Source organism: Pseudorasbora parva, chromosome 8 (genome assembly GCF_024679245.1).
Source record: "Pseudorasbora parva isolate DD20220531a chromosome 8, ASM2467924v1, whole genome shotgun sequence".
Classification (NCBI taxonomy): Eukaryota; Metazoa; Chordata; class Actinopteri; order Cypriniformes; family Gobionidae; genus Pseudorasbora; species Pseudorasbora parva.
Window position 1 is genome coordinate 31,331,719 of NC_090179.1, and position 25,360 is coordinate 31,357,078.

Consider the following 25,360-nt stretch of genomic DNA (forward strand, 5'->3'; position numbering starts at 1 on the left):
CCACTGGATGTTCGGCCCCACTATTTGTCTACATGGAGTTAAAGGTCAGTAGCTGTGCTTTTCTCTGTAGAAGAGGATAAGAGTAGGAGTTTGTTTTCAGAAGATCACGTGCACTTATACTATGTACTTTAAAGAACTCAGATTATATATCGCATCATGTTATTGACTACTAAGATCTGAACTTTTCAGCTTCTCTTTTCACTGCAAATAAAAAGACTATTTAGAATATTTAGATTTTTTTTACATGCTTGGATATTGGTTGGATATTCCAACATGTTTATTCTATTTTGTGCAAGAGTAAAGTTTTTGCATGGCTTTTCTTGAACTGAGCCTGCTTGTATTTATCAAACTCATCACTCATTTTTGGACAAAAAAAGAAGCATATTATGACAGACTGTTGAACTGCATTGCCTACATGGTTGAATCATTAATCAGATGATCAATACAAATGTTTTGAAGGACCTCCTTTAGCATGCGTCTCTTTAAAAGAGACGGTCCAGTTCATCTCATGACCTCGATGATCGCTCGTCATCATGGCTCTGAATATTAGCTGCTGTTGGAAATGGCTCCTTCTGCTCTCTTTCCTCCTGATCTGTGTCAATGGACAAACATCAGGGCCGTAAGTAACACTTTCTGCTGAGGAATGCACTGTTTTACTTTCTAAATGTCATAAATTATTAGTCCGACATTATTCTTGAGTATTTCTCCTGTATTTATTTAAATGATCTGTGTTGCACAATAGAGGTTTGCTGTTTGAAAGACAAATGAAGGCATAAGATAATTTATATTTAATGACAGTGTATTTTTAAGAGAAATATTGTTCTAAATAAACATGCAAAAATAAAGAAAGTCACTAGACTTCATTACACAGTTTGCCCTTGTATTGTCATTTCTTGATCAATAGCAAATTAACCGTCTTGATTTTCACTTCCAGTTGAATTTTTATTGTTTCTTATTGTTTCTCACCACTATTGAATGATCATTATCTCTCGACAGGTCTTTCATGGTGACGTTCCCTGCAGTGATCGAGTCGGGATCTGAGGCCAAACTGTGTGCAAGTCTTCTCAATCCCAATGAAAGCCTTGTCATGAACATTCATCTGGTTCATGGTAACCAGAGCACTTTACTGCTACAGGAGAAAGTTGAGGAAGAGTTTCATCGCTGCTTTAACTTTAAGGTATGCCATCAAAACATACACATAATAAATATGATCAAATATTTTTCATTATAATGCAGCTAGTTTTCATGATGGCAGGTTGTGAGCACAGCATATTATTTATTTCATCAGGCTCCTCTGGTCGAAGGAGAATCAGTGCAGAAAATGAAGGTTGAACTTCAGGGAGAGACTTTCAAGATGACTGAAGAGAGAAAAGTCATGTTCAAGCCTTACCATCCTCTGACCTTTATCCAGACTGATAAACCCATCTATATTCCAGGACAGACAGGTGAGCTGTCAATGTCTTCAGTAAATAATGCTTGTGTCACTGACATCCCTGATCACAGCTGATGTAACACTCATACATTAAATAACGCATGTTATAATCATGCTATGAACTGATGTACCATAGGTCAAAAATGACAAATGTTTGATAAACCAGCAGATGATAAAAGAAGTAAACAGATAAATGGATTTACAAACTTATAAACAGAAAAGAGGAGCAGCTCAAAACATAAGGAAAGCAGATAAGGATGAGTAGCTTTGGAAACGTGAATGGTCAAAGTGTGTCTTTGAACAATCCCCTCACATTCAAACATATATTCAGACTAAATACTGTAATAACAAATTTGAATTCAATTCAAATTCAAAAGTGTGTCCCTTACATAAGAGCTGAATATGTCAAAAGTGGAGTTTTTTAATAAACATTTCTATTTTACAGTGAACTTCAGAGTTGTTACCATGGATACAAACTTTGCACCCCTTGATCAGCAGGTCTGATGTGTTTTTTCCTCTTCTCACTTGCATTGTTGAATACACATTTAATGAATAAACACATTTTTGGTTTTAATTTTTAAATACCATTTGCTCTTTTACAGTATAGTACAGTGCTTCTTGAGGTAAGAACACAAAACCTTCTGTGCAGTCATAAACAGCTTTTAAATCTTTATAAATTCTATAATCTTTGCAGTTTTTTTCTTTAGGCTAATTACACATTTTTTTCATTGATAGTCAGGTTATGTGTTGCTGACTGTAACTAAATATCTGTACTGTGTCTTTGGTATTAAACAGGACAGTCAAGGTAACCGGATCGGTCAATGGACAAATGTTTCTTCAACAAGATGGATTTTGCAGCGTTCTTATGAATTAAACCCAGAGGCCCGTCAAGGCATGTACAATCTGAAGGCTTTTATTGGAGACAGGATGATCTCACATGATTTTGAGGTGAAAAAATATTGTAAGTCATAAAAACAAACAATTTGCAGTTGCATGAGAAGAGTTTCAATAATGTTCATATAATAATATCTATTTTGACTACTAATAACTCTAATTTCTGACTTTTGACTTCTAGTTTTGCCTAAGTTTGACATTACTGTAAAAAGCCCAAAGGAAGTAACTGTTGAAGAAGAGGAACTGATAATTGAGGTTTGCGGAAGGTGAATGGTTTATTTTATTTCCTGCATTAAGAGAGAAGTGTTTTCTTCCATTCTTTGTACAATTAAGTTACTTTGATTTAATTGTTAATTGTATTTTAAATCTGGAGTCAATTACTGTAACCCTAATCCTTATATATCAGTTGCTTAACTCAACCCTGGGCTGTAGATCAGTTGCTTGTACCTTTTTCACAGATACACTTACGGACAGCCTGTACCTGGGAAATCATGGGTGAAAGTGTGTAACTCTCAAACCAATCCAGTGTGTTTAGAGGAAACCATTGAGGTGTGTGACTTAAAGTAAATAATGGCACATTATCTTTCCTCCATTTATACAATTAAAACACTCTATGCTATGTTTTTTTTTTCTTTCATTATATTTAGATAAAAAAGACAGGCTGTGCCATCCATACCATAGATACATCAGTCTTACTGAACGCCACACTAAATGAAAGGCTGCAGAATTTTCTTGATGTTGAGGCAATGGTTACAGAAGAAGGAACAGGTGAGCTGCTGGATTTGGTCCTGTCAGATCGTGCTACATTTCTTCAAATTTTTGATATTTTACTTTTATTTCATTAAATATTTATTAAGGTGTTTTTACTATTTACAGAAATCACAATGAGGAAATCTGAATCTGTATCTCTCACTTATGAAATCGGTAAAGCCACATTTACTGAGCTGCCCAAAACATATGAACATGGATCAGTCATAGAAGGAAAAGTAAGACTAAAATGAGTTTGTCTCAGTTTATTAACACCATTAATATGTACAGAATTATTCCTAATGTTTTCCTTCAAAATCTTATTTTTAACAGATCAAAGTCTCAAATTTCAAAGGCGCACCAGTTCAAAATAAAGAGGTTTATCTTATGGAGGGTCACACCTGGTCCCCAAACCTGCTCCTAAATCTGACTACAGACAGCGATGGACTGGCCAGCTTCTCTTTTAATACATCCAGTCATTCTAAAAGTGATATTAATCTGATTGTAAGAGAGTTTGTTAGTTTTCTTTTGTGTTCCATGAAGAGTTCAATTGAAGAGTTCAATGAGTTATTTCTGATTCTCTTATCCAGGCAAGTGTCTATAAAGAGGTCCGTTATTATGGCCACAACACGCCTTACTTCTCTAATGAAGAAAAATCAGTTCAGCTCTTCCAGCCTGCCACTCCATACACCCCAACACTAAGTGAGTTGATTATAGAGAATACTGAGCAACCATTAAAGTGTGACTCTGATTTTAAAGCCACCATCAAGTATTATTTTGTTGGAGAGACTGTTGAAGACTTCAAAACTGACATAGTCTATATGGTGAGAACATGTGCAGTATGGACATTATTACAGAGATGTTTTTGTTTAACAGTAATATTTGGCTGCACGAGTCAGTTTGTTATCAGTGTCATCTGTCTGTTTCAGGTTTTGTCCAAAGGTGTGATCGTTCATCATGGATATGAGAAGGTTGAAGTGAAATCTTCAAATGGAGTAGCAAATGGCACAGTGTCATTCAAACTGTCTGTTAGTGCAGATCTGGCTCCTGTTCTGCAGATTCTGACATACTGTGTTCTGCCCAGTGAAAATGTGGTTGCTATTAGCAAAAATTTTGACATTGAAAAGTGTTTCAAAAACAAGGTATGTATTGTAGCTTTAGAAATGAGCCTCTTCAAACTGTATTACTGACTCCGTTCTAAAATAAATCCCATTCACTGTTCTCACAGGTGTCTCTGCAGTTTTCTCCTGATAAAGCAGTTCCTGGTGAGAAAAACACTCTCCAGCTCTCAGCTCAACCTGGCTCACTGTGCGGCCTCAGTGCTGTAGATCAGAGCGTCCTGATCCTGAAGTCAGGTAAACGTCTGGATGTTGACAAGGTGAGATGCTTTAAGATTTAGTATTGATTAACTGTGCGTTTTGTAATGAATCTACAGTGTGAATCTATTGATAACAGTCTTTAGGCATTACTGCTATGATCCATCAGTGTTTAAGCTGACAAGTTTTTTTATTTATTTAGAATTATTTTGAAATCATACTGATTCCCGTCACAGATCTTTAACCTGCTGCCAGTGCATTCGCGGTCAGATTATCCTTATAGTGTTGAAGATGAGCGTGAGTGTCTGCATGTGAGACCCCGTCGAGCTGTGCCGACAGACAACGCCTATGAATCCTTAAAGGTAACAGGTGGATTATATGTGTCAGTACAGTAGATAATGATTAGGAGAGGATATACTGCACATACTGCATTAAAAAGCCCTCTTGGTTATATAGACAATTAAAAGTATTGGTATTTTCATGACTTTTATTGTGGATCATCATTGTCATTTGACAGAGAGTGGGATTGAAGATGGCAACAAATCTGTTTGTGCGAGCCCCTCAGTGTCTGTCATACAGAGGCTTGATATATCACCGATCCGATGATATAGGTAAATATAATATTATTACAATCCAAGCGGTAAAGTTTTAATATGTAGGTCCTTATGAAATATATTTGTGAAATTGTAAACGCATTATAGGGTAAAAGACATTATTGGGGGAAGTTTTTTTTTGTTTTGGTGGTGGTGGGGGGTATTAGTAAACCGTCTCGGTTACGTATGTAACCCTAGTTCCCTGAGGAAACGAGACGCTGCGTCGAAACGCTGTGAGAACGCCTCTGCGTTAATGCGTCGTGAAGCGCCTGTAGAATCATTCCATCGGAAAAAAGATCGATCGTCGGCGTGATGACGTTATCGACCGGAAGCTATAAAGCGTCCGTGAAAACAAACAGGAACTAACTTCTGATAAAGCCTGAAGTAAGTGATCACGGACACGCCGGGAGTATGGCAGAGCGACGCAGCGTCTCGTTCCCTCAGGGAACTAGGGTTGCATACGTAACCGAGACGTTTCCTTTCGGGGAACTCGAGCTGCGTCGAAACGCTTTGAGAACGCTTATACCCACATCGCCATAGGACCAAGTGTCTCGTATGTGTGAAGCCGAAGCGCACACGGTTACGAGAGTACCTGCGCCCCAACAGTAGATGCCAGATCTAACTCGTAGAACCTGACGAAGGTTAGCGGAGACGACCAGCCGGCCGCATTGCAGATATCATGGAGGGAAGCCCCCGACAAAAGTGCTTTAGAAGCAGCCATACTCCCGGTAGAATGCGCCCGCACAGCCAGTGGAGACGGCTACCCGGCCGCCTCGTAAGCAAGTGAGATGGCCTCGACCACCCACTTGCTCATTCTCTGCTTAGATACCGGAGCCCCTTTCTTAGGGGCTCCGAAACAGACGAATAACTGCTCTTTGGACATATGTATCTAACGCCCTAACAGGGCACAGCAGATTTAATCTTTCCTGGTCTGACATCGTGAACGGAGGAGGACAGGAGGCTTGGAGAGTAATGGGGCCCCGTGGGCTCGTAGGAACCTTGGGGACGTAACCCAACCTGGGATGAAGAAAGGCCTTCACCATCCCCGGCGCAAACTCTAGACATGAGGGCCCTACTGACAGGGACTGAATATCTCCTATTCTTTTGAGAGATGAGATGGCCAAAAGAAAGATTGTTTTTAGGGTGAGGAACTTGTCCGAAACCTCCTCTAAGGGTTCGAACGGCGGCCCGGACAAGCCCCCCAAAACAATGGCCAAGTCCCATGCTGGGACCCTCAAGTGCATAGCCGGCCTCAACCTTAAAGTACCACGGAGGAAACGTGTAATCAGAGGGTGTCTTTCCAAAGACACTCCACCCAAAGGGACGTGGAAGGCACCCAAGGCCGCCACGTACACCTTTATTGTGGAGGGGGTCAACCCTGCCGAGAACCTTGCCTGCAGAAACTCCAGCACTGTACCAACCGGGCAGTTAACTGGGTCCCACTGGCGTTCTCTGCACCATGCTGAGAAAAGTTTCCATTTCAAAGCGTACAGCTTCCTCGTGGACGGAGCTCTGGAGTGAAGGATGGTCTCAACGACCTCAGCCGAGAGACCTTCCTCTATTAGCCTGGCCCCCTCAGAGGCCAAGCCCATAGTTTCCACATCTCCAGGCGTGGGTGCAGGAATCTCCCGCCCGCCTGAGAGAGTAGATCCCTCCTGGTCGGAATCTCCATCGGAGAGCCTTCCAGGAGAGATACCAGGTCCAAAAACCATACTCTGGTCGGCCAGTATGGAGCCACCAGAAGTACTTGGGCCCCGTCCCGGCGTAACCTCTCCAGAACTCCTGGAAGTAAGACAATCGGGGGGAAGGCATACAGGGGTAGCCTCGGCCACTCCTGTACCATGGCATCCAACCCTAGCGGGGCTGGATGGGACAGAGAAAACCACTGCGGGCAGTGGGAATTCTCCGCCGAAGCAAAAAGATCTATCTCTGCCTTCCCATATACCTTCCATAGGAGCTCCACCACCTCTGGGTGGAGTCTCCATTCCCCGGGCCTCGGCCCCTGCCTCGACAGGATGTCTGCTTCCTGATTCAGGACCCCCGGGATATATACTGCCCTGATTGACAGCAATTTCCCTTGGGCCCACAGGAGGATCCGATGCACCAATTTGTCCAGCGGACGGGACCTCAGACCCCCCTGATGATTTATATAGGCGACCACCGATGTGTTGTCTGACCTGACTAACACATGGTGGCCCCTGAGGTCGGGCAGAAACTGTTTCAATGCAAGAAACACTGCGAGCATCTCTAGCCGATTTATGTGCCAGTGCCGCTGATGTTCCTGCCATAGACCCTGGGATGAGCGACCACTCATGGTCGCCCCCCAGCCCGTGAGAGAGGCATCTGTCGTTAGCGTTACGCGACGAACATGAGCCCCTAACACGGGACCCTGAGATAGAAACCCCGGGTTTTTCCACATGACCAGAGCACGTAGGCATCGCCGCGTGACTTTGATCGTGCGGAGCGGATTTTCCCTCGGGGAGAATCCCTTTGTTTTGAGCCACCACTGCAGTGGCCTCATGTACAGTAGGCCAAGAGGTATTACGTTGGATGCTGCTGCCATGAGACCTAACAGTTTCTGGAACTGTTTCACAGTGACGGCCCGGTCTAGCTTCTGTTCTTTGACTGCTGCCAGGATCGATGCTATGCGTGTTGGCGATAATTGCGCCCGCATAATTACCGAATCCCAGTTCACACCTAGAAAAGTGGTTCTCTGAGCTGGAGAAAGCACACTCTTCTTGGCGTTCAGCCTCAAGCCCAACTTCGACATGTGCGCGAGAACAGCATCTCGATGCTGAACCGCCATCTGCTCTGTATTCGCTAGAATCAGCCAGTCGTCTATATAATTCAGTATGCGGATGCCCTGCAGACGCAACGGCGCCAGAGCTGCATCCACACACTTGGTGAATGTGCGGGGTGACAGTGCTAGACCGAAAGGAAGTACTCGATATTGGTATGCCTCTCCCCCGAAGGCAAACCTGAGGAACTTCCTGTGATGTGGAAGGATGGAGACATGAAAATACGCATCTTTGAGGTCTATGGTGACAAACCAATCCTCCAGTTTGATCTGCGACACAATCTGTCTGAGTGTGAGCATCTTGAACTTGAGCTTGGCCACTGAGCGATTTAATAGACGCAGATCTAATATCGGGCGTAAGCCCCCATCCTTCTTTGGCACGATGAAGTAACGGCTGTAAAACCCAGACTCCCTGCCGGGAGGAGGAACCCTTTCTATAGCCCCCTTTTGCAGGAGTGTCTCTACTTCCTGTGCCATTACCAGAGCCTGCTCCGGGCCCACCTCTGTAGGTAGGACGCCGCTGAAAGGAGGTGGCCGCCTTTTGAATTGAATGGCGTACCCCCTTTCGATTATCTGCAGGACCCAACGAGATATGTTTGATAGACGTTTCCACTCGTCTAGAAAATCTACTAAGGGAACCTGCCTCTCGAGGCTGGCCTCTGGTGTACTTTGAGCAACAAGCACAGTGCCCTGAAGCGGCGAACCGGCAGGGAACGACTGACTTGACTGCTCGGGGGCCCCCCGAGGGGGGCGCGGACCACCCTCGGGTGGCCCGCGGAGACCGACTGCGCCCCGGCATTGCGGCGGGGTTGGCAGCACAGCCCCCAGAGGGTGCCGCAGGGAAACGGGTACCGTTTGCAGGGGTAAACACCGTTTCCCTACGGGGGGAACCACCCTCAGCGTCCTGACGCTTCTGGCGTCAGGAACGCTTCGACGAGGCCTTCTTGGCGATCAGGACTGTCCTCAGATCAGCCCTGCCCCTCAAAGGCCTTGTCTGAGAGCGCCGGCCCTCGTCCCCACGCTGAGGGGGAGTTCGGGTGGCGACGCTCTGCTTTTGTTGAGCCCTGTGTGAGGAGCTCGTACTCGGTTTGGGCTGCTTGGTGTCAGCAGCAGCCCCAGGGACCTGGACCCGGAGAGGAAGAAACTGCTTCAGCGCCGCAGCTTGCTTTTTCAACTCCTGGAACATCTCGGTGACAGTATGGACTGCGTCACCGAAGAGGCCACCAGGAGAAAGCGGCGCGTCAAGCAGAAAGCTTTTCTCCCTCTCCTTGATGTCTGTGGGGTTGAGCCAAAGATGCCTCTCCGTGGCCACCAGGGCTGCCATAGAGCGGCCAACACATCTGGCCGTCTCCTTGGTGGCCCGGAGAATTAAATCAGCCAATGTTCTAAGCTCTGTGATAATATCTCCCCCCACAACATCACTACTATCCAGATCCCTCAGCAGGTCAGCCTGATACGCCTGCACGATAGCCATAGTGTGCAGGCATGCGGCGGCCTGACCCGCTGCCGAGTACGCTTTGCCCACCAATGCTGATGTGGTTTTTAATGGTCTGGTGGGCAAAGTCGGGGCCTTAAGGGACGATGCCGAGGAAGGCGAGAGATGGCTCGCGAGCGTCTCTTCTACCTTTGGCATCGCCCCATAACCATATTGTTTCAGCCCGGCGATGTTGCTGTAGACCGAAGTCTGCGGGCTGAAAACTCTATATGATGCCGGTCTCCTCCATGATCTTGCCACCTCGGTGTGCAAGTCATGGAAGAACAGCAGGCCCCGTCCCTGAGGCTCTGAGGCGCGAGACGGCAGGAATCTTTCGTCTAATTTACTGAAACGCTTTCTTCCTGCCTCAGATCTTTCAGTGGGCCAGTCGATGTTCAATCTGGCCACTGCTCGTGTCAGAACCTCAACGAGCTCCTCACTAGCAGGGGACTGAAGTGGCGAGTCTTCAGTCTCGATGTTTTCAACGTCCACCTCCTCAGAGCTGGACAGTTGAAGCACCGGCGACTCTCTCGGGGGGAAGAAACCGCCATGCGTCCTTCCATGCCCCGAGAAGAGCCGCTGGATGGTGCAGGTGAGGGCAGAGATAAGGCAGCGCCCGTCTCTAACCCCTCTGCAACATCCAATTGTGATCCCCACGACTGCAGCCTCCGCTCCGCCTCGGCGGCAGCGGCACCTACGCTCCCAGGCAGGCAACACAAAGAGAGTGTGTATCCCCACCCGTGATGTAGCGTGGGCAGGGATGAACACACTTCTTAAAACTGCCTTCACTCGCCATAATCTCTATCTATTCTTTTTTCTCTTTATTTTGTTAATATATAGGGATATTTAACAAAAAGGGTGGAAAAACTCTTCAAATAGACAGACAAAAAAACCAAATAGACAGACAGGTTAACACAGATCACTTGCTGAAGGCTCAGAAGCTAGTTCCTGTTTGTTTTCACGGACGCTTTATAGCTTCCGGTCGATGACGTCATCACGCCGACGATCAATCTTTTTTCCGATGGAATTGTTCTACAGGCGCTTCACGACGCATTAACGCAGAGGCGTTCTCACAGCGTTTCGACGCAGCTCGAGTTCCCCGAAAGGGAACTATAAAACTTTTAAACTTCATAACTTTTATAAAAAAAAAAATTTTTTAAAAACTATAATTTTACCCTATATTAACTTTTTTGCAGCCCTAAAATAGTAAAAAATAAATAAATAAATAAACTAGAAAACTCTGACAATGCAAAAATAAATGTGTATATAAAAAAAATAGTGTATTAAAATTATGATCTGCCATCTATAGATAATTAAAAATGAAATGATATATTTTCATTTCATTTTTAAATGTATAACAGAATTGATCATTTTGATAATAAAATGCATATCACTTAAAACTACAAAATATCACTTTTTTGCAGCGTATGATTATTATTATTCGCTGCGTATAAGTTCATTTGACGCAAGTTCTCCAGCAGCGACGGTTCGGACTGTCTTTCCAGAAACTTGGATCTGGGAACTTGCTGAAATTGGGTATGTGAAGTGTAATCAGGACATTTAACATCACATCTACTTTATTACTTATTTTTCATATATCCTCTCCCCTTACGCCCACAGGACAGAAAATACCCTTCTTGCTTTGCAGATTCTGAATTAAGTTTTTTATATAATCAGAATGCTGAATGTTGCTTTTTATTAAAAGAAAATTGGTAGAATGAAATATGTCTTTTGTTGTAATTCCTCCACAGGGACTCTGGATCAGCTCAGGTTCCTGTCACGGTTCCTGACACAATCACCTCTTGGGAGACGGAGGCCTTCTGTCTGTCCTCTGAAGGTCTGGGTCTGGCTCCTCCTGCTCAGCTGACAGTTTTCCAGCCCTTCTTCCTGGAGCTCTCTCTGCCTTACTCCATCATCCGTGGGGAGATCTTTGAGCTGAAGGCCACTGTCTTCAACTATCTGTCCAAGTGCATCATGGTGAGATTTCAGACTCAGTCTAATCAAATCATATCAAACATGTCTCTAATCATGTGTGGTTGATTGACAGGTTAAAGTGACTCCAGCTCCTTCCTCAGACTACACTCTCACAGCCTCCTCTGATGATCAGTATTCATCCTGTCTATGTGCTAACGGAAGAAAAACCTTTAAATGGATCCTCAGTCCGTCTGTTCTTGGTGAGTTTTCCCGTCTGAATCATTGTTTCTCAGTCTTTGTGTCTGTTGTATTTTCACGTACATATCTTGTGTTGTAGGAGTCGTGAATATTACAGTCAGTGCAGAAGCAGAGGCGTCCCAGACTGTGTGTGACAATGAGATTGTGAGCGTCCCAGAGAGAGGACGCATTGACACGGTCACACGAAGTCTGCTCGTACAGGTCAGTGCACATGAAACAGATTTCAGACATCATTTACCCATGATCATAATGCTGCTTATGTCAGTATGATGTGTTGATGTGATTGTTTTATGCTGCAGGCGGAAGGAACTGAAAAGACAGAGACTCGCAGCTGGTTACTGTGTCCAAATGGTTAGTCTGCAAATATTTCATATATTGTAGTGTACAAGCACTGAAAATGTTGGAACCCTTTGCTGCAACAAAAAGTTGCTCGGCGAAATGACTCATCAATATGTTTGGCATACAGTCAGTAAAGACTAATTGGTTTTATCTTCTAAACACAAACTTCATGAAAATTAGTGCACATTGCATAGAGGACATTTAAAAGACACTCCAAATTAAAAGACCAATATACGGAGATAAAATATACAGTAAACAAAATATCTAATTTCATGACAACGGTAGTTTAGTTGTTCAGATGTTCCAAATTTTTAACATTTACTCTGCTGATCTCTGACATGTGTTTCTGTCTGTCTGGTTCATAGGTGACAGTCTCTCAGAGGAAGTGACTCTGACTCTTCCTAAAGATGTGATAGAGGGATCAGCCAGATCCTCTGTTTCAGTCATTGGTAAGTTATATTTACATATACAAGCAGAAATGATATTGGGTTTGGAATTCTAGCGACTTTCATTTGTTTATGGTTTATAGGAGACATATTGGGTCGGGCACTGAGGAATCTTCACGGATTATTACGGATGCCGTACGGCTGTGGAGAGCAAAACATGGCTGTTCTTTCTCCCAATATTTACATTCTGCAGTATCTGGAGAACACGGAGCAGCTCACCTCAGCGATCAGAGAGACAGCCACAGGCTTCCTGAAGAGCGGTGAGAGACATCAATCATGTCAAGAAAATACTAAGACTTGATACCAAAATATAAAAAAATTTAACACACCTAAATGTTATTCAGTAAAGTTAAATAATCAGACACATTGAGTCAACCCAAACAAACTGTTGAAGTGTTAACCATTATCACACTAAACAGGATACCAGAGACAAATGAACTACAAGCATTCTGATGGATCATACAGCACATTTGGTTATGGTGATGGGAATACATGGTAAATATATTTTCACTATACTCTTGTTAAACAGAAAAAAATTCATTGAATCACCTGATGAAATTTTTTTATATTATGTCTTCCACACCACCAGGTTGACTGCCTTTGTGCTGAGGTCCTTTGGCAAAGCACAGAAATACATATTCATCGATCCACAAATTATTCAGAGTGCAAAGAATTGGTTAATAAGTAGACGGGATTCAGACGGTTGTTTTATTCAACAGGGAAGATTGTTCAACAACAGAATGAAGGTCTCTCTCTCTCTCTCTCTCTCTCTCTCTCTCTCTCTCTCTCTCTCTCTCTCTCTCTCTCTCTCTCTCTCTCTCTCTCTCTCTCCCGTTGTCCAATATTCCGCCCTTCATAAGTGACGAAACTTTAGTACGAATTTTGTCACGTTATGGAAAATTGGTGTCACCTATAAAAATGATACCAATTGGTAGTGGATCTCCACTTTTAAAACATGTCGTTTCATTCAGGCGATTCGTTTATATGGTCCTAAAGGACGATGAGGATTTGGATCTTTCTCTGCATCTCAAAGTTGATGAGTTTGACTATGTTATTTATGCTACTACGGACAAGATGAAGTGTTTTAAATGTGGGGAGGTGGGTCATTTAATTTGCGCGTGTCCTGGTAAGAATACAGACAACGGTTCGGCGGCTGATGGCATAGCTGACAATGTTAGTGAACCGGTCCCTGGTCCGTCAAACGCGGCTCTACCTGTGACGGAGACAGGTGCGGCGGAGGACAGGGCTGTGGAGAATCCGCCCGCGGCTGAGAGTGCGGTGATTCAGGTAAATGACCCCAAAAATGTGGTTGAGGTAACTAGACCGGGTGATGCTGATACATCAAACATTCCCCCTGCGTCCCAATTCGCATACTATCCATCCTAAATAGTATTCGAAAATAGAATTAGTATGTCCCAAATCATAGTATGTTGAAAAGAGTATTCCAAAGGTACCCGGATGGTTTACTATTTCCGGTCCGAATTCGAAGTATGAATCGATGGGCACTCAAACGGCTGATATTGCCCACAACCCACTGCGAGGTCGTATGGGAATTCGATTAGAACTACAAACGCGGATAAAAAGCATTAAAAACTACAAACATGGCGGATGTGCGAGTCCGGCGGTTATGTAGAGAAGTTTAGATAAAGGGGTTTGAATGACCAACTATCAATATTTAACCTGATAAAAATATATTTATTAAGTGTTGTCCACATTATATTTCACCTGCAGCAGCATTGTGAACTTTTGTAATGACACGTTTGGCCATTAACTTTTAAATGCATCATTATATTTAAACTGCAAACACACCAGGAGAGTCTCTGACCCACAAAGACCCACACATGGCAGATCAACGAGCGGCTACATTTCTCTCCGATACGGTAGGAGATTAAACTGAATGTGGAGGATTTGAACTGTGACGAATCTGACGATGATTGACAGGGCAGTTAAACGATGACGGGATGCACGTAAAGCGTCAGAGTCCGTTAAAGATGGATACTTTTCTGCTACACACTCAAAAGTATATACTTTTTCTTCACAAAAAGAGTACATACTTTTAGGACGTAGTATAAGTAGGCGAATTGGGACGCAGCATCCATCTTGCAAATTGAACATGCCAATAAGTGATAGCGCACCTATTGTTTTGCTGCCTGATTTGTTTTGTGATGTCATTGAAATGGAGACAGAACAGAGCGATTTCAAAGTCCCATCAAAAAGGAAAAAATCTGACGAGTTTCAAATGGTAAGAGCTAAGAAAGCTGACGTGGAGGATTTATATGGTGAAAGTGATAGCGAGTCTTCTGATTCTAGCGTCAGTCTCTCTCTGAGTGACTTCTCTAGCTGCGGTTGTGAAGTGGAGGACATTAAACTTTTTCTGAAAGCTACAAAAAACAGGAGAGGGGTCAGCGTAAGTGATTATTTTTCTGATACAAAGCAGTTTGTTGAGCTCAACCAGGCTTTTTATGTCGGAAGGTTTGTTTACAAACAAGGAAATATATCGATTAAAGAAGATAGTGAGAAAACTCAATTCTGACAATACCAATGAAGGTAGTGAGAAAGTTTAATAGCCTGGCTAGTAATGTGGTGTGTATGTGTGGAGTGTTGCTATGTTTCTTAATCTCTTTCATTTCTCAAAATATGAGTGAAGTGAATATTGCGACTTTGAATATAAATGAAGCAAGGGAAATGGGAAAAAGAGCAGGAATTTTTGAGTTGGTTAAACAAAAAAGAATAGATGTTGTTATGTTACATGAAAGGAGTGGGATGGGCTCTCTGTGTTGAGCCACAACACATCACTTAGTGGAGGGGTTGCCATTCTTTTTGCTAAGAGTTTCACTCCGACCTCTTATCAGATTGATGAAGTAGTTAAAGGGAGGCTTTTAAAAGTAAGAGCCAATTTTGGGAATTTTATTTTTGTTTTTATTTGTGTGTACATTCCAACTGCACCAATAGAAAGAATGTTGTTTTTAAATACGTTGTCTTCTGTTCTACAAAAATGCTGTGTAGAAGAATATTTAATCTTGGCTGGGGATTTTAATTGTACATTGTCGAATTTAGACAGAAATCATATTGAACCACACTTGCCCTCTCGTAATCGGTTAATCCAGATTGTTAAAATGCATGAGTTGTGATGTTTGGAGGCAGTTATATGAGACACAGAAACAATATACTTGGACTCATGTTCGAGACAGTGTGATTTCGTTGGCAAGATTGGACAGGTTCTACTTGTTCAAGCATCATTGTAACATTGTACGAAAATGTTTAATTACCCCACTGAGTTTTTCAGATCACAGTATGGTGCAGTGTTCTGTTTTTTTAAACTCCATTAAGCCAAGGAGTGCTTACTGGCAGTTAAACACTACTTTGTTAAATGACAGGTATTTTAAAAACATGTTTTAACTGTTTTGGAATGATTTTAAGACCACAAAGGGATCTTTTAAGTCTCTACGACAGTGGTGGTATTTTGGGAAAGCCCAAATAAAACAATTCTGTTTGCAGTATACTCAAAACGTCACTAGAGAGACAACATTGAGTATGAACACCTTGGAGAACGACATTTTAAAACTTCAAGATTTAGTTGAGTCAACTGGTGGCCAAGGTTATTTGTATTCCTTGTCAACTAAAAGGTCACAATTGGCTGATTTGCTGGGTATTAAAACACAGGGGGCTCTGGTCAGGTCCAGGTTCCAGAGCGTGGACCAGATGGATGCTCCATCCAGGTTCTTTTTTAATTTGGAGAGGAAGAACGGCCAGAGCAGAGTCATCCATGCTCTGCGTTCTGAGTCTGGAGGATTATTGACAGACCCTGCAGTTTTAACCCTCCTGCCCAAGAAAGGCGACCTTACAGACATAAAGTGCTGGCGACCTGTATCACTGCTCTGTAGCGTTATTATAAACTGCTTTCGAAAACCCTGGCTAATAGGCTAACAGGAGTGATGGATGGGGTCATTCATCCTGACTAGACCTACTCTGTTCCTAGCAGGTCAATATTTGACAATGTGTCTTACATTTACATTTATGCATTTGGCAGACGCTTTTATCCAAAGCGACTTACATTGTATTCAAGGTACACATTTTACATTTTTGTCAAGTCTTGCTTTCCCTGGGAATCGAACCCATGACCTTGGCGTTGCTAGCGCCATGCTCTACTCGTTGAGCTACAGGAAAGACAAGAGTCTTTGGTTCGTGATGTTGTAGAGGTCTCCAAGATGTTAAATTTGGATTGTGGGTTAATCTCATTAGACCAGGAGAAAGCATTTGACCGTATTGAACATTGCTATTCGTGGAGAGTTTTAGAGGCCTTTGGGTTTTGTCAAAATTTTATAAGTTGTATTAAAGTTCTTTACAGTGGCGTTGAGAGTATCCTGAAGGTGAACGGTGGTTTATGTGCTCCTTTAAAGCTTATAGAGGTGTAAAGGCTGGGCTGCTCATTGTCTGGTATGCTCTATTCTTTGGCAATAGAGCCACTTTTACAACAGATAAGAGTCAAACTTCATGGTATATGTTTTCCAAACTGTAAAAATATTTTTATATTGTCAGCTTATGCCGACGATGTTATTGTCATGATTAGTAGGCAAAGTGACATACAGGTTTTGTTAGGTTTACTTAGGTTTATCTTCGGCGAGTATAAACTGGAGTAAAAGCGAAACATTATTATTAGGTAAGTGGACCGGTGGGAAACCATATCTCCCTGAAGGCTTAGGTTGGGGAAAATTAGGTTTTAAATATTTAGGGGTGTATCTTGGTGATGATTTTACAATGCAAAAAAATTGGGAAGGAGTCATTGAAAAAGTTAAAGGTCGCCTGGATAAATGGAGATGGTTAATCCCAAAGATGTCATATAGAGGGCGTATATTAATTATAAATAATTTAGTTGCTTCTTCGCTATGGCATAGGGTTGCATGTATTGATCCACCCTCACAGTTGTTAGTAAAAATCCAGGCCATTTTAGTAGACTCCCTCTGGGATAAATTGCATTGGGTCCCACAGAGTGTGTTATTCTTGCCTAAGGATGAGGGTGGACATGGCCTAATACATCTTCACAGCAGAATAGCAACGTTTCGGTTGCAATTTATACAAAGATTACTAGCTGGTTCAGATGAATTTAAATGGTGCTCTGTTGCCTATGTGATTTTGCAAAGTCTTGAAAATTTGGGACTGGACAAAACACTTTTTTTTTACTGGACCCTATGAAGTTGAACATTTCTGGTCCACCAGTTTTTTATAAGAACCTCCTTAAGGTGTGGAGTCTTTTTGTTTTTAAAGAAACAGAGAGTCCAAAGTCACTTCATTGGCTGTTAGAAGAGCCTCTAGTTCGTGGAGCACGTCTGGATTTGTCTTCCAGTGGACTTTTCCCAGGACTTAACAAGACACTCATTAACAGGAAAGTCATCACTTTGAGACAATTATTGAAAGTATCAGGACCTGTTTTTAAAAATAAAGAAGCAATGGCTCAACATCTGGGAATTCGATCAACCCGTGTAGTTGCACAGCTATTGGAGAAATGGCAGATGGTTCTTAATACAACGGAAAGAACTTTGTTGACGGAGTATTTTGATGGACTCTGTGAACCAAATCCTGAAGACTCTTTTCCGGGTTTATTTCTTTCAGTGAACCTAGAAGAGGTTTCTGGAGTGTTTTTAAAAATTGCTGAATCTTTGTCTGTAGACTTTTTTTCTTGTACTGGGAAAATGTTGTATAAGTATTGTGTTGTTATTTTTAACAAAAAAATGTTAAATAAGAAAACTGATACTTCATGGCGTGATTTTTTAAAATTGAATGTGGATAACAAACCTGAGTGGAGAGCACTTTATAAACCACCGTTGACGAAAAAGACAGGTGATTTACAGTGGAGAGTTCTCCATGGCGCTGTCGCCGTCAATGCTTTTATTTCAATTTTAAATCCTGAAATTGATGATTTATGTCCTTTTTGCACTGAAAGGGAAACTATTTTTCATGCATTTGTAAATTGTGCAAGATTAGAGCCTCTTTTTCTGTCTTTAGAAAATATTTTTCAGAGGTTTAGTGAAACTTTTTCTACAGTGTTATTTATTTTGGGTTTTAAATATGCTTGGGAAAGAAGATTTGTCTGTCAATTGTTGAATTTTCTGCTAGGCCAAGCAAAAATGGCTATTTATATAACTAGGAAAAATAAAGTTGACCAAAACTTGGAGCAGAATATAGTTGTTATTTTTTCAAATATGTTGAAAGCAAGAATATTGATCGATTTTGCGTATTACAAGCATATGGATGATCTGATCACTTTTGAAGGTATTTGCTGTTGTAATGAGGCTTTGTGCTCTGTAGTTGAAGGTGATTTGGTTTTTACACATTTTTTGTGAGTCGGGGTTACTCTTAATATTTATTGATATTGTGAGTTAAAAATACTGTGAAATGTATTTGTAATAAAAGTTTGTTAAAAATCAAAAAAAATCTCTCTCTCTCTCTCTCTCTCTCTCTCTCTCTCTCTCTCTCTCTCTCTCTCTCTCTCTCTCTCTCTCTCTCTCTCTCAATTCAATTCAATTCAGTTCAATTCAAATATGCTTTATTGGCATGACAATTGTTTCAATGTATTGCCAAAGCATTTACATATATGTACATATACATACATACATAAAATAAAAGAATTATATAAAATAAAATAAATAATAATAATAGTAATAAGTTGAAAAATCTGTAAACATTTAGAATTCTAGGAACAATTTTGAATTCTCTCTCTCTCTCTCTGTGTGTGTGTGTGTGTGTGTGTGTGTGTGTGTGTGTGTGTGTGTGTGTGTGTGTGTGTGTGTGTGTGTGTGTGTGTGTGTGTGTGTGTGTGTGCATCACTGATCGACTCTTCCCTCTTTTTGTGACAGGCATTAATGTATCTTGCTGCTAGTAGGATACAATCTCTTTGTTCACCTAATACATGTAGAAGTTCTGTTTTATTGTTTGATTTTATGAAGTCAGGGCAAAGTATTTCGAATTTAGGATAGAATGTGTTTCTGATTTGTTCATAGTTAGGGCAGCTGGTGAGGAAGTGTGTCTCTGTCTCCACTTCTCCAGCAGTGCAGTACGGGCAGATGCGGCTCTCTCTGGGCAGCCAGTTCTGTCTGTATCTGCCCGTCTCTAGGGCCAGTGTGTGATTGCTCAGTCTCTCCCTCGTCATTCTTCTTCTGAGCTCACTCTCTCTCTCTCTCTCTCTCTCTCTCTCTCTCTCTCTCTCTCTCTCTCTCTCTCTCTCTCTCTCTCTCTCTCTCTCTCTCTCTCTCTCTCTCTCTCTCTCTCTCTCTCTCTCTCTAGAACACCACAGTAACAACCTAGAAATGGCCTCAGCCTATCAGGTTTCTTAAGCAACAGGGAATACTATGTTACACTGGGTACCTACACCTTCAGGTGCAATTTCTTGCGGTGTTTTTTAAGGGTCAATTTTGGGTCCTCTATTATTTAACCTTACATGCCTCCTTTTAGCTTGGGTAACTTACTAGTACAATATTTAATTTCATCATTATGCAAATGAGATGCACATCTAACTTTCATTTGCACCAGATGCCCACAATTCAATTTTCACACTACTGGACTGCACAGAGAGCATATGATTGCGGATGTCATATAAATTACTGGAGATAAACAAAGACAGTGGTATTTGTTATCAGTAATGAGACATAGAAGAACTTAGGAATCTTGTTTGACAGTGACCTCAATTTTAAAAAAACATATTAGAATTGTGACTAAACAGCATATTATCACCTCAGAAACATCTCCAAATGCATTATATTCTCTCCTCTTCTGACGAGAAACTTGTCTATTCATGTGTTACATCTAGACTTGACAGCTGCAGTAGTGTTTTTGATGGGTTACCGAAGAGCTCTGAACCTTTTAAGCCTAGTCCCAGACTAAAATGTATGTTTTTGAGCAGTCTTAACTGAAAGCAACTTGCACTGTCATATAAAATAAGTCAATGCCATTGTATTTTTCTCACATTTACATTACATTTAATCATTTAGCAGACGCTAAATGATCCAAAGCGACTTACAAAAAAAGGGGAGAGTAATAGAAGCAACGAAACAGACAAGGCCAACAACCTGTAAGAGCTGTAAGAAATCTCAATTAATTAGCACAATAAACAACAATTTTTTTTTATTTTATTTTTTTAAAGACATCTACAACAAAAACTCACGTACGCAAAATGCCGAACACTGGATTTTGATAGCTATGATATGTTCTCAAGACCACACCAGTATTTTTTTTTTCTAAGGCACATTTTAAAAAGTTACTTAAATGTCCCAATTTAACTAAGGCCTAATCCTGTCTGTGAAATGACTTACTTAAACCGAAATCTAAATTTGTGTGTTGCTTTATTTATCCTTCATTGCTCATATATTCCAGGGTGGAGTGAATGATAATGTGACCATGACGGCCTACATTACTGCATCATTGCTTGAACTGGAAACTCCAGTCACAGTAAGTTCATCTACAGGAAACACATTATAAACTTATAGAAAAATGACAGCATCACAGCGTCTGTTTGTCTGTTTTTGTCACAGGATCCTGTCGTCACTAAAGGTTTGTCATGTTTGAGGTCTGTCATTGAGGATGTCAAAAACACTTACACCACCGCTCTGCTCGCCTACACTTTCAGTCTGGCTAGAGACACGGCCACTCGACAGCAGCTTTTCAAGAAACTGGAGGATGTTTCTATTTCAGATGGTAAGAGGTTTGTTTCTGATGACTTTCTGTTGTCTTTTATGACTGTACTATTGTTTTTTTGTCATGCGTGTGTGTCTTTTGTTCTTAAGGGCCTCATCTCCACTGGTCTCAGTCTGCATCTGCTGATGACTCTGATTCTCTGGCAGTGGAGATCAGCTCATATGTGCTGCTAGCTGCTCTCACTGCAGATTCAGTCACTACAGCTGATCTGGGCTATGCTAACAGGATTGTCAGCTGGCTTGTGAAGCAGCAGAATGCCTATGGAGGATTCTCCTCCACACAGGTTTCTCAAACTACTCCAATCAAACACATTATTGCTGAATGTGCTGGTGTGAATGAGTAAAAGTGACAGTACTGAACACATTTATTTCCCAGGACACAGTGGTGGCTCTTCAGGCTCTGTCTTTGTACGCCACCAAAGTGTTCAGCTCTGACGGCTCCAGCACAGTGACTGTACAGTCAGCAGGAGACACTCACCACTTTGATGTCAATCAGGACAACAAGTTACTGTACCAGGAGAAGCAGCTGCAGAACGTTCCAGCCAAATACAGCCTTGAAGTGAAGGGCTCAACCTGTGTGTCTGTGCAGGTCTGCAATGCGTTCAGCTTCATTTACTCTCACTCACTTTCTCTCTTGTTTCTTCTGCTTTACATGGTTTATTAATTTATTTCTGTCTGTGTTCACTCTCTCAGATGGCTCAATTCTACAACATTCCCACTCCTACTGAAGCTAAAACATTGAGCATTGATGCTAAGATTGAGGGAGACTGCAAAACATTAGGACAAAATTTAATCCTAAACTTCACTGTCAAGTAAGAAAATTTGTATTTAAATGAAAACACTAGAGCATGGTTATGATTTAAGATTTACTAACAAATAAATCATTACTGAATATTTCTAGCTTCTTAATAAACACAAAACTATATAAACTGAAATGGCGGATCTCCGTAGTTAAAACTGCAACACTAAACACTTGAGAAACAAGAAAATGTTTTTATTTTTGACACATTACAAGTGATTTAAGTGATAAAAATTGTAAAATTGTTAATTATACTGTTTTTTTTTCTCACTTATTTGTAAATTTATATGAGGCATTTAAGAACCAAACCTTTTCCTTTGCTGTTTTCCAGATATGATGGTCTACAGGAAAGAACTAACATGGTCATTGTGGATATTAAACTCTTATCTGGATTCACAGCTGATACATCAACGGTGCGTTTGAGTGATTCATCACAAAATTAGTAACATTTCTAGAGTTCCCTATTTAGAAAATAACCAGCACTTCTTCCCCACAGCTTGGGACTTCTCCCGGAACGTACGCATCACTCGTGGAACGGGTCGATTCCAAAGATGATCATGTCATTGTTTATTTGAAGGAGGTGAGAGAACATTTAGTAGGGCTGTATGATTAATCGGCCATTACTCCACACATGATTTGACAAAGGCTGTGATTTTTTCAGGCACAGCTTCTCAGTGCAGCATGTATCTGTGATCAGTAGTGAATGCTTCTCCATCTGCAAGCCAGCAACATCTCTCATGCAGAAACTCCAAATATGCACCAGAGAAGTACAATAGCACACGTCATTCCAGGAATTCCTTATGGAAATCATACTATAAAGCTTTGATTGATTAATTATACATAAATGCTTCTCCTGTTTGGAAAGATGTTTTAAAATGCCTGATATAAGCGACTCAAACTCAGTGCATTCAGATGGAACAGCATTTACTACTGATCACAGAGCCGTCCTGCATTGACAAACTGTACATTAAATTATTATCCTGCTGGCCCGCGACCATGTGGTCAGAGTGTGTTTCTGGTACACACACACACACACACACACACAGCAATCAGGAGAAGCAGGGACAGGAGGAGATGAAAGTGGACATGGCCTGATGTGTGGAGGCCTGGCTGGCTAGGCCAGGTGGAAGCCAGCAGATGTGGCGTGTCGGACATAGGTGCAGGAGAGGCAAATCTATGCATCTCTTTAAAGTCTGGGAGAAATCACACCTCTTAGTCGACCTGACCAATGAGAGTGTTGGGATTTCCAAGCAGGAAATTCCTCGTAGGGGAGTTTATGGCTCTGTTTCTGACATGATTAAACTGGGTTTGTGAAAATGTATTCTCCAATTAATACATTGACCTGGAAGGACATTACCTCTGTAACCCTCAGATCACCTAGTATATTAACCGAAGTAGCTCTCTGCTGGGCAAAGAGAATAGATTGGGGAATAGCAGAGAGGACCTCTTTCGAGATACTAGAGTCTCAATCTCATCTGTTTTGCTCTTTCAGGGAAAATACTCTTAAAATGAAGCACACGTACAGGAGAAAAGTCACTGTACCGTGTGCAAAATGCTCTTTTAGAAAGCTGCACTGTGTCAAAGCTTTCTCAGGAATGCGACCACTGCTTATACGCCATCACACCAACACTTTGTGTAGAACTTCTTCCTGGTTTTGTATACCAATGAATGATGATTGCAGAGCAGAATCCGTTGAGAAATGCTTGGCGGAAATGAAAGCTTAAATGAGTGAGTGCTGCACGTTTCTTTTATATACCAGTATCATGGAGAGTAGTTTGCAATGCAAATCTCACTCGCCAATATTGATTGGCTTGTTTTGTTACCACACAAAGGTAATTTGGCTCTCAGGCGTGATCCCAATTTGTCAGTTGTTTTGACATACCGTTGAACATGACTGACTAATGGAACTGTAACATTCATATGATTTTGTTATTAGGTTAATTCGTAAACATTTTATCTTTAATGTCCATGACTGATTAGTTTGTTTCTTCCTGCAGATTCCACAAAATATTCCAATGAATTACCAGATACAAATGAATCGGGTTCTTCCAGTGAAGAATCTCAAGCCAGCTGTGGTCAAAGTGTACGATTACTACCAAACAAGTAAGATTTAATATGCCAGTGTTGAATACTTCAAACATGTGATGCACATTGTTCATTCAGATTTATTCCATGTCCAGATTTCCATTGCTATATGAATGTGAACATCTCGCTTTTTCTTCAGGTGATCAGTCAGAGGCCGAATACTCCTTCCCCTGTGAATGAAGCTGCTGAAGTGCATCACCTCATAGTACAGCTTGGATAAAGATGTTTAAACACTGTAATGTTTAATATTATAATGTTTATTCTTTATCCTGTGCAAAATATTTTCCAAGCAAGTTTTTTTTGTTAATTTTTCTCGAGAACACGACTAATCAATTTACAATGCCTATGATTAATGGAAGTGATGAAAACAAGTTATGGTAAGCTGGTTAAATGTTTGATTGTGTAGTAGCTATGGCAACAAAATTTAATTAGACTAGATATTTTGATGATATCTTGTGAATTATTGTTTACATTTTCTAATTTTATCTGCTCTGCTTTTTGATCTTGTCTTGACATGCTGTAAGAGGACTATTTAGGACCACTGTAGGTCCTTATGCACTAGAATATTTATTTTATCCTTCATTAATAATTACATAGGATCAACTAACAACAAACTAATATATTATTTTTTTTAAATTGCAAAAATCATTTAAAAAATGCCAAATGATCGGGTGATCAGAAATGTGCATTAATCCCATCACTGTGAGTGAAATAAAGGCTGAATAAAGGGCTGTCACTGCACTGTTTTAATTAATCAAATTGATGAGCTACTGTAGCTCAAGAAGTTAATGCTGGTTCTGATAGAAAGGTGTCAGAATACACAGTGCATCACAGTTTGTTGCGTATGGGGTTGCATAGCCGAAAACTAGTAAGGGTGATCATGCTGAACCTTGTCTACCACCGAAAGTGCCAACAGTGGGCACGTGAGCATCAAAACTGTAAGCAATGGTTTTCAGGTTTTCAGGTTTTCAGATCATTTATATATAAACATGCAATGTCGTAGACGAAAAAAGACTAGTCTAAAATGTAGTGTAGTGATTTTTACTTTTGTCCACCCAAGGACACTAAGTAAGGTAGTGATTGGTACTCACGTCACCGCTGACGTTGTGAATTTTTGATCACACGTCACTTAAGGTGTGGTTATGAGTACATCAGATGACCACCTTCCCCCCTGTTAGTTTGGGACACTAGTCAAGGCCTTTTACCTTGGCTGTATGAGAACATTCCGCCCAGGAGGCTGCCCAGTCATTTATAATGAATGTAAAGGGGGGAGAGTTGGTCAGCTGTTTTATCTGAAAGATTGGTGAGATTTCTAACTTGTAGAGCCTTTTCTGCTTTATCAGCAGAAGGAAGACACAATTGTAATAAAATAGATTTTATTAACAAAAGATGAACAGAACAATTAACACAACTACTAAATGAATACAATGAATGATAAAGGAATAAAGTGCGTAAAATGCATAAAATACATGTGAGTAAGTTCAGTATGGCTATAGAAGAGTTACGTTATCTTATGGAAAGATAAACTGTTGTTTCTATGGAATTAAGGTGAAGAACCTTATTATGTATCAAACAAATA

The 25,360-nt window shown here is 41.3% G+C and overlaps 1 protein-coding gene across 1 annotated transcript; it reads left to right on the top strand.

The window, feature by feature from the left end:
• Nucleotides 1-464: 464 nt before the first annotated feature.
• LOC137084602 (alpha-2-macroglobulin-like) lies at nucleotides 465-24,512 on the top strand. Its single transcript, XM_067450896.1, has 34 exons — nucleotides 465-619; nucleotides 997-1,177; nucleotides 1,289-1,445; nucleotides 1,878-1,930; nucleotides 2,035-2,055; nucleotides 2,228-2,393; nucleotides 2,508-2,592; nucleotides 2,785-2,875; nucleotides 2,974-3,094; nucleotides 3,203-3,312; nucleotides 3,407-3,577; nucleotides 3,664-3,897; nucleotides 4,003-4,215; nucleotides 4,302-4,451; nucleotides 4,626-4,751; nucleotides 4,907-5,000; nucleotides 10,678-10,789; nucleotides 11,005-11,230; nucleotides 11,301-11,427; nucleotides 11,505-11,626; nucleotides 11,725-11,776; nucleotides 12,130-12,213; nucleotides 12,294-12,470; nucleotides 12,630-12,705; nucleotides 12,800-12,956; nucleotides 20,578-20,652; nucleotides 20,736-20,898; nucleotides 20,988-21,181; nucleotides 21,274-21,486; nucleotides 21,591-21,709; nucleotides 22,028-22,109; nucleotides 22,193-22,276; nucleotides 23,694-23,799; nucleotides 23,921-24,512. The coding sequence occupies exons 1-34, from the start codon at nucleotides 534-536 to the stop codon at nucleotides 23,959-23,961; spliced, it is 4,269 nt and encodes a 1,422-aa protein (XP_067306997.1). The 5' UTR covers nucleotides 465-533; the 3' UTR covers nucleotides 23,962-24,512.
• Nucleotides 24,513-25,360: the final 848 nt, after the last annotated feature.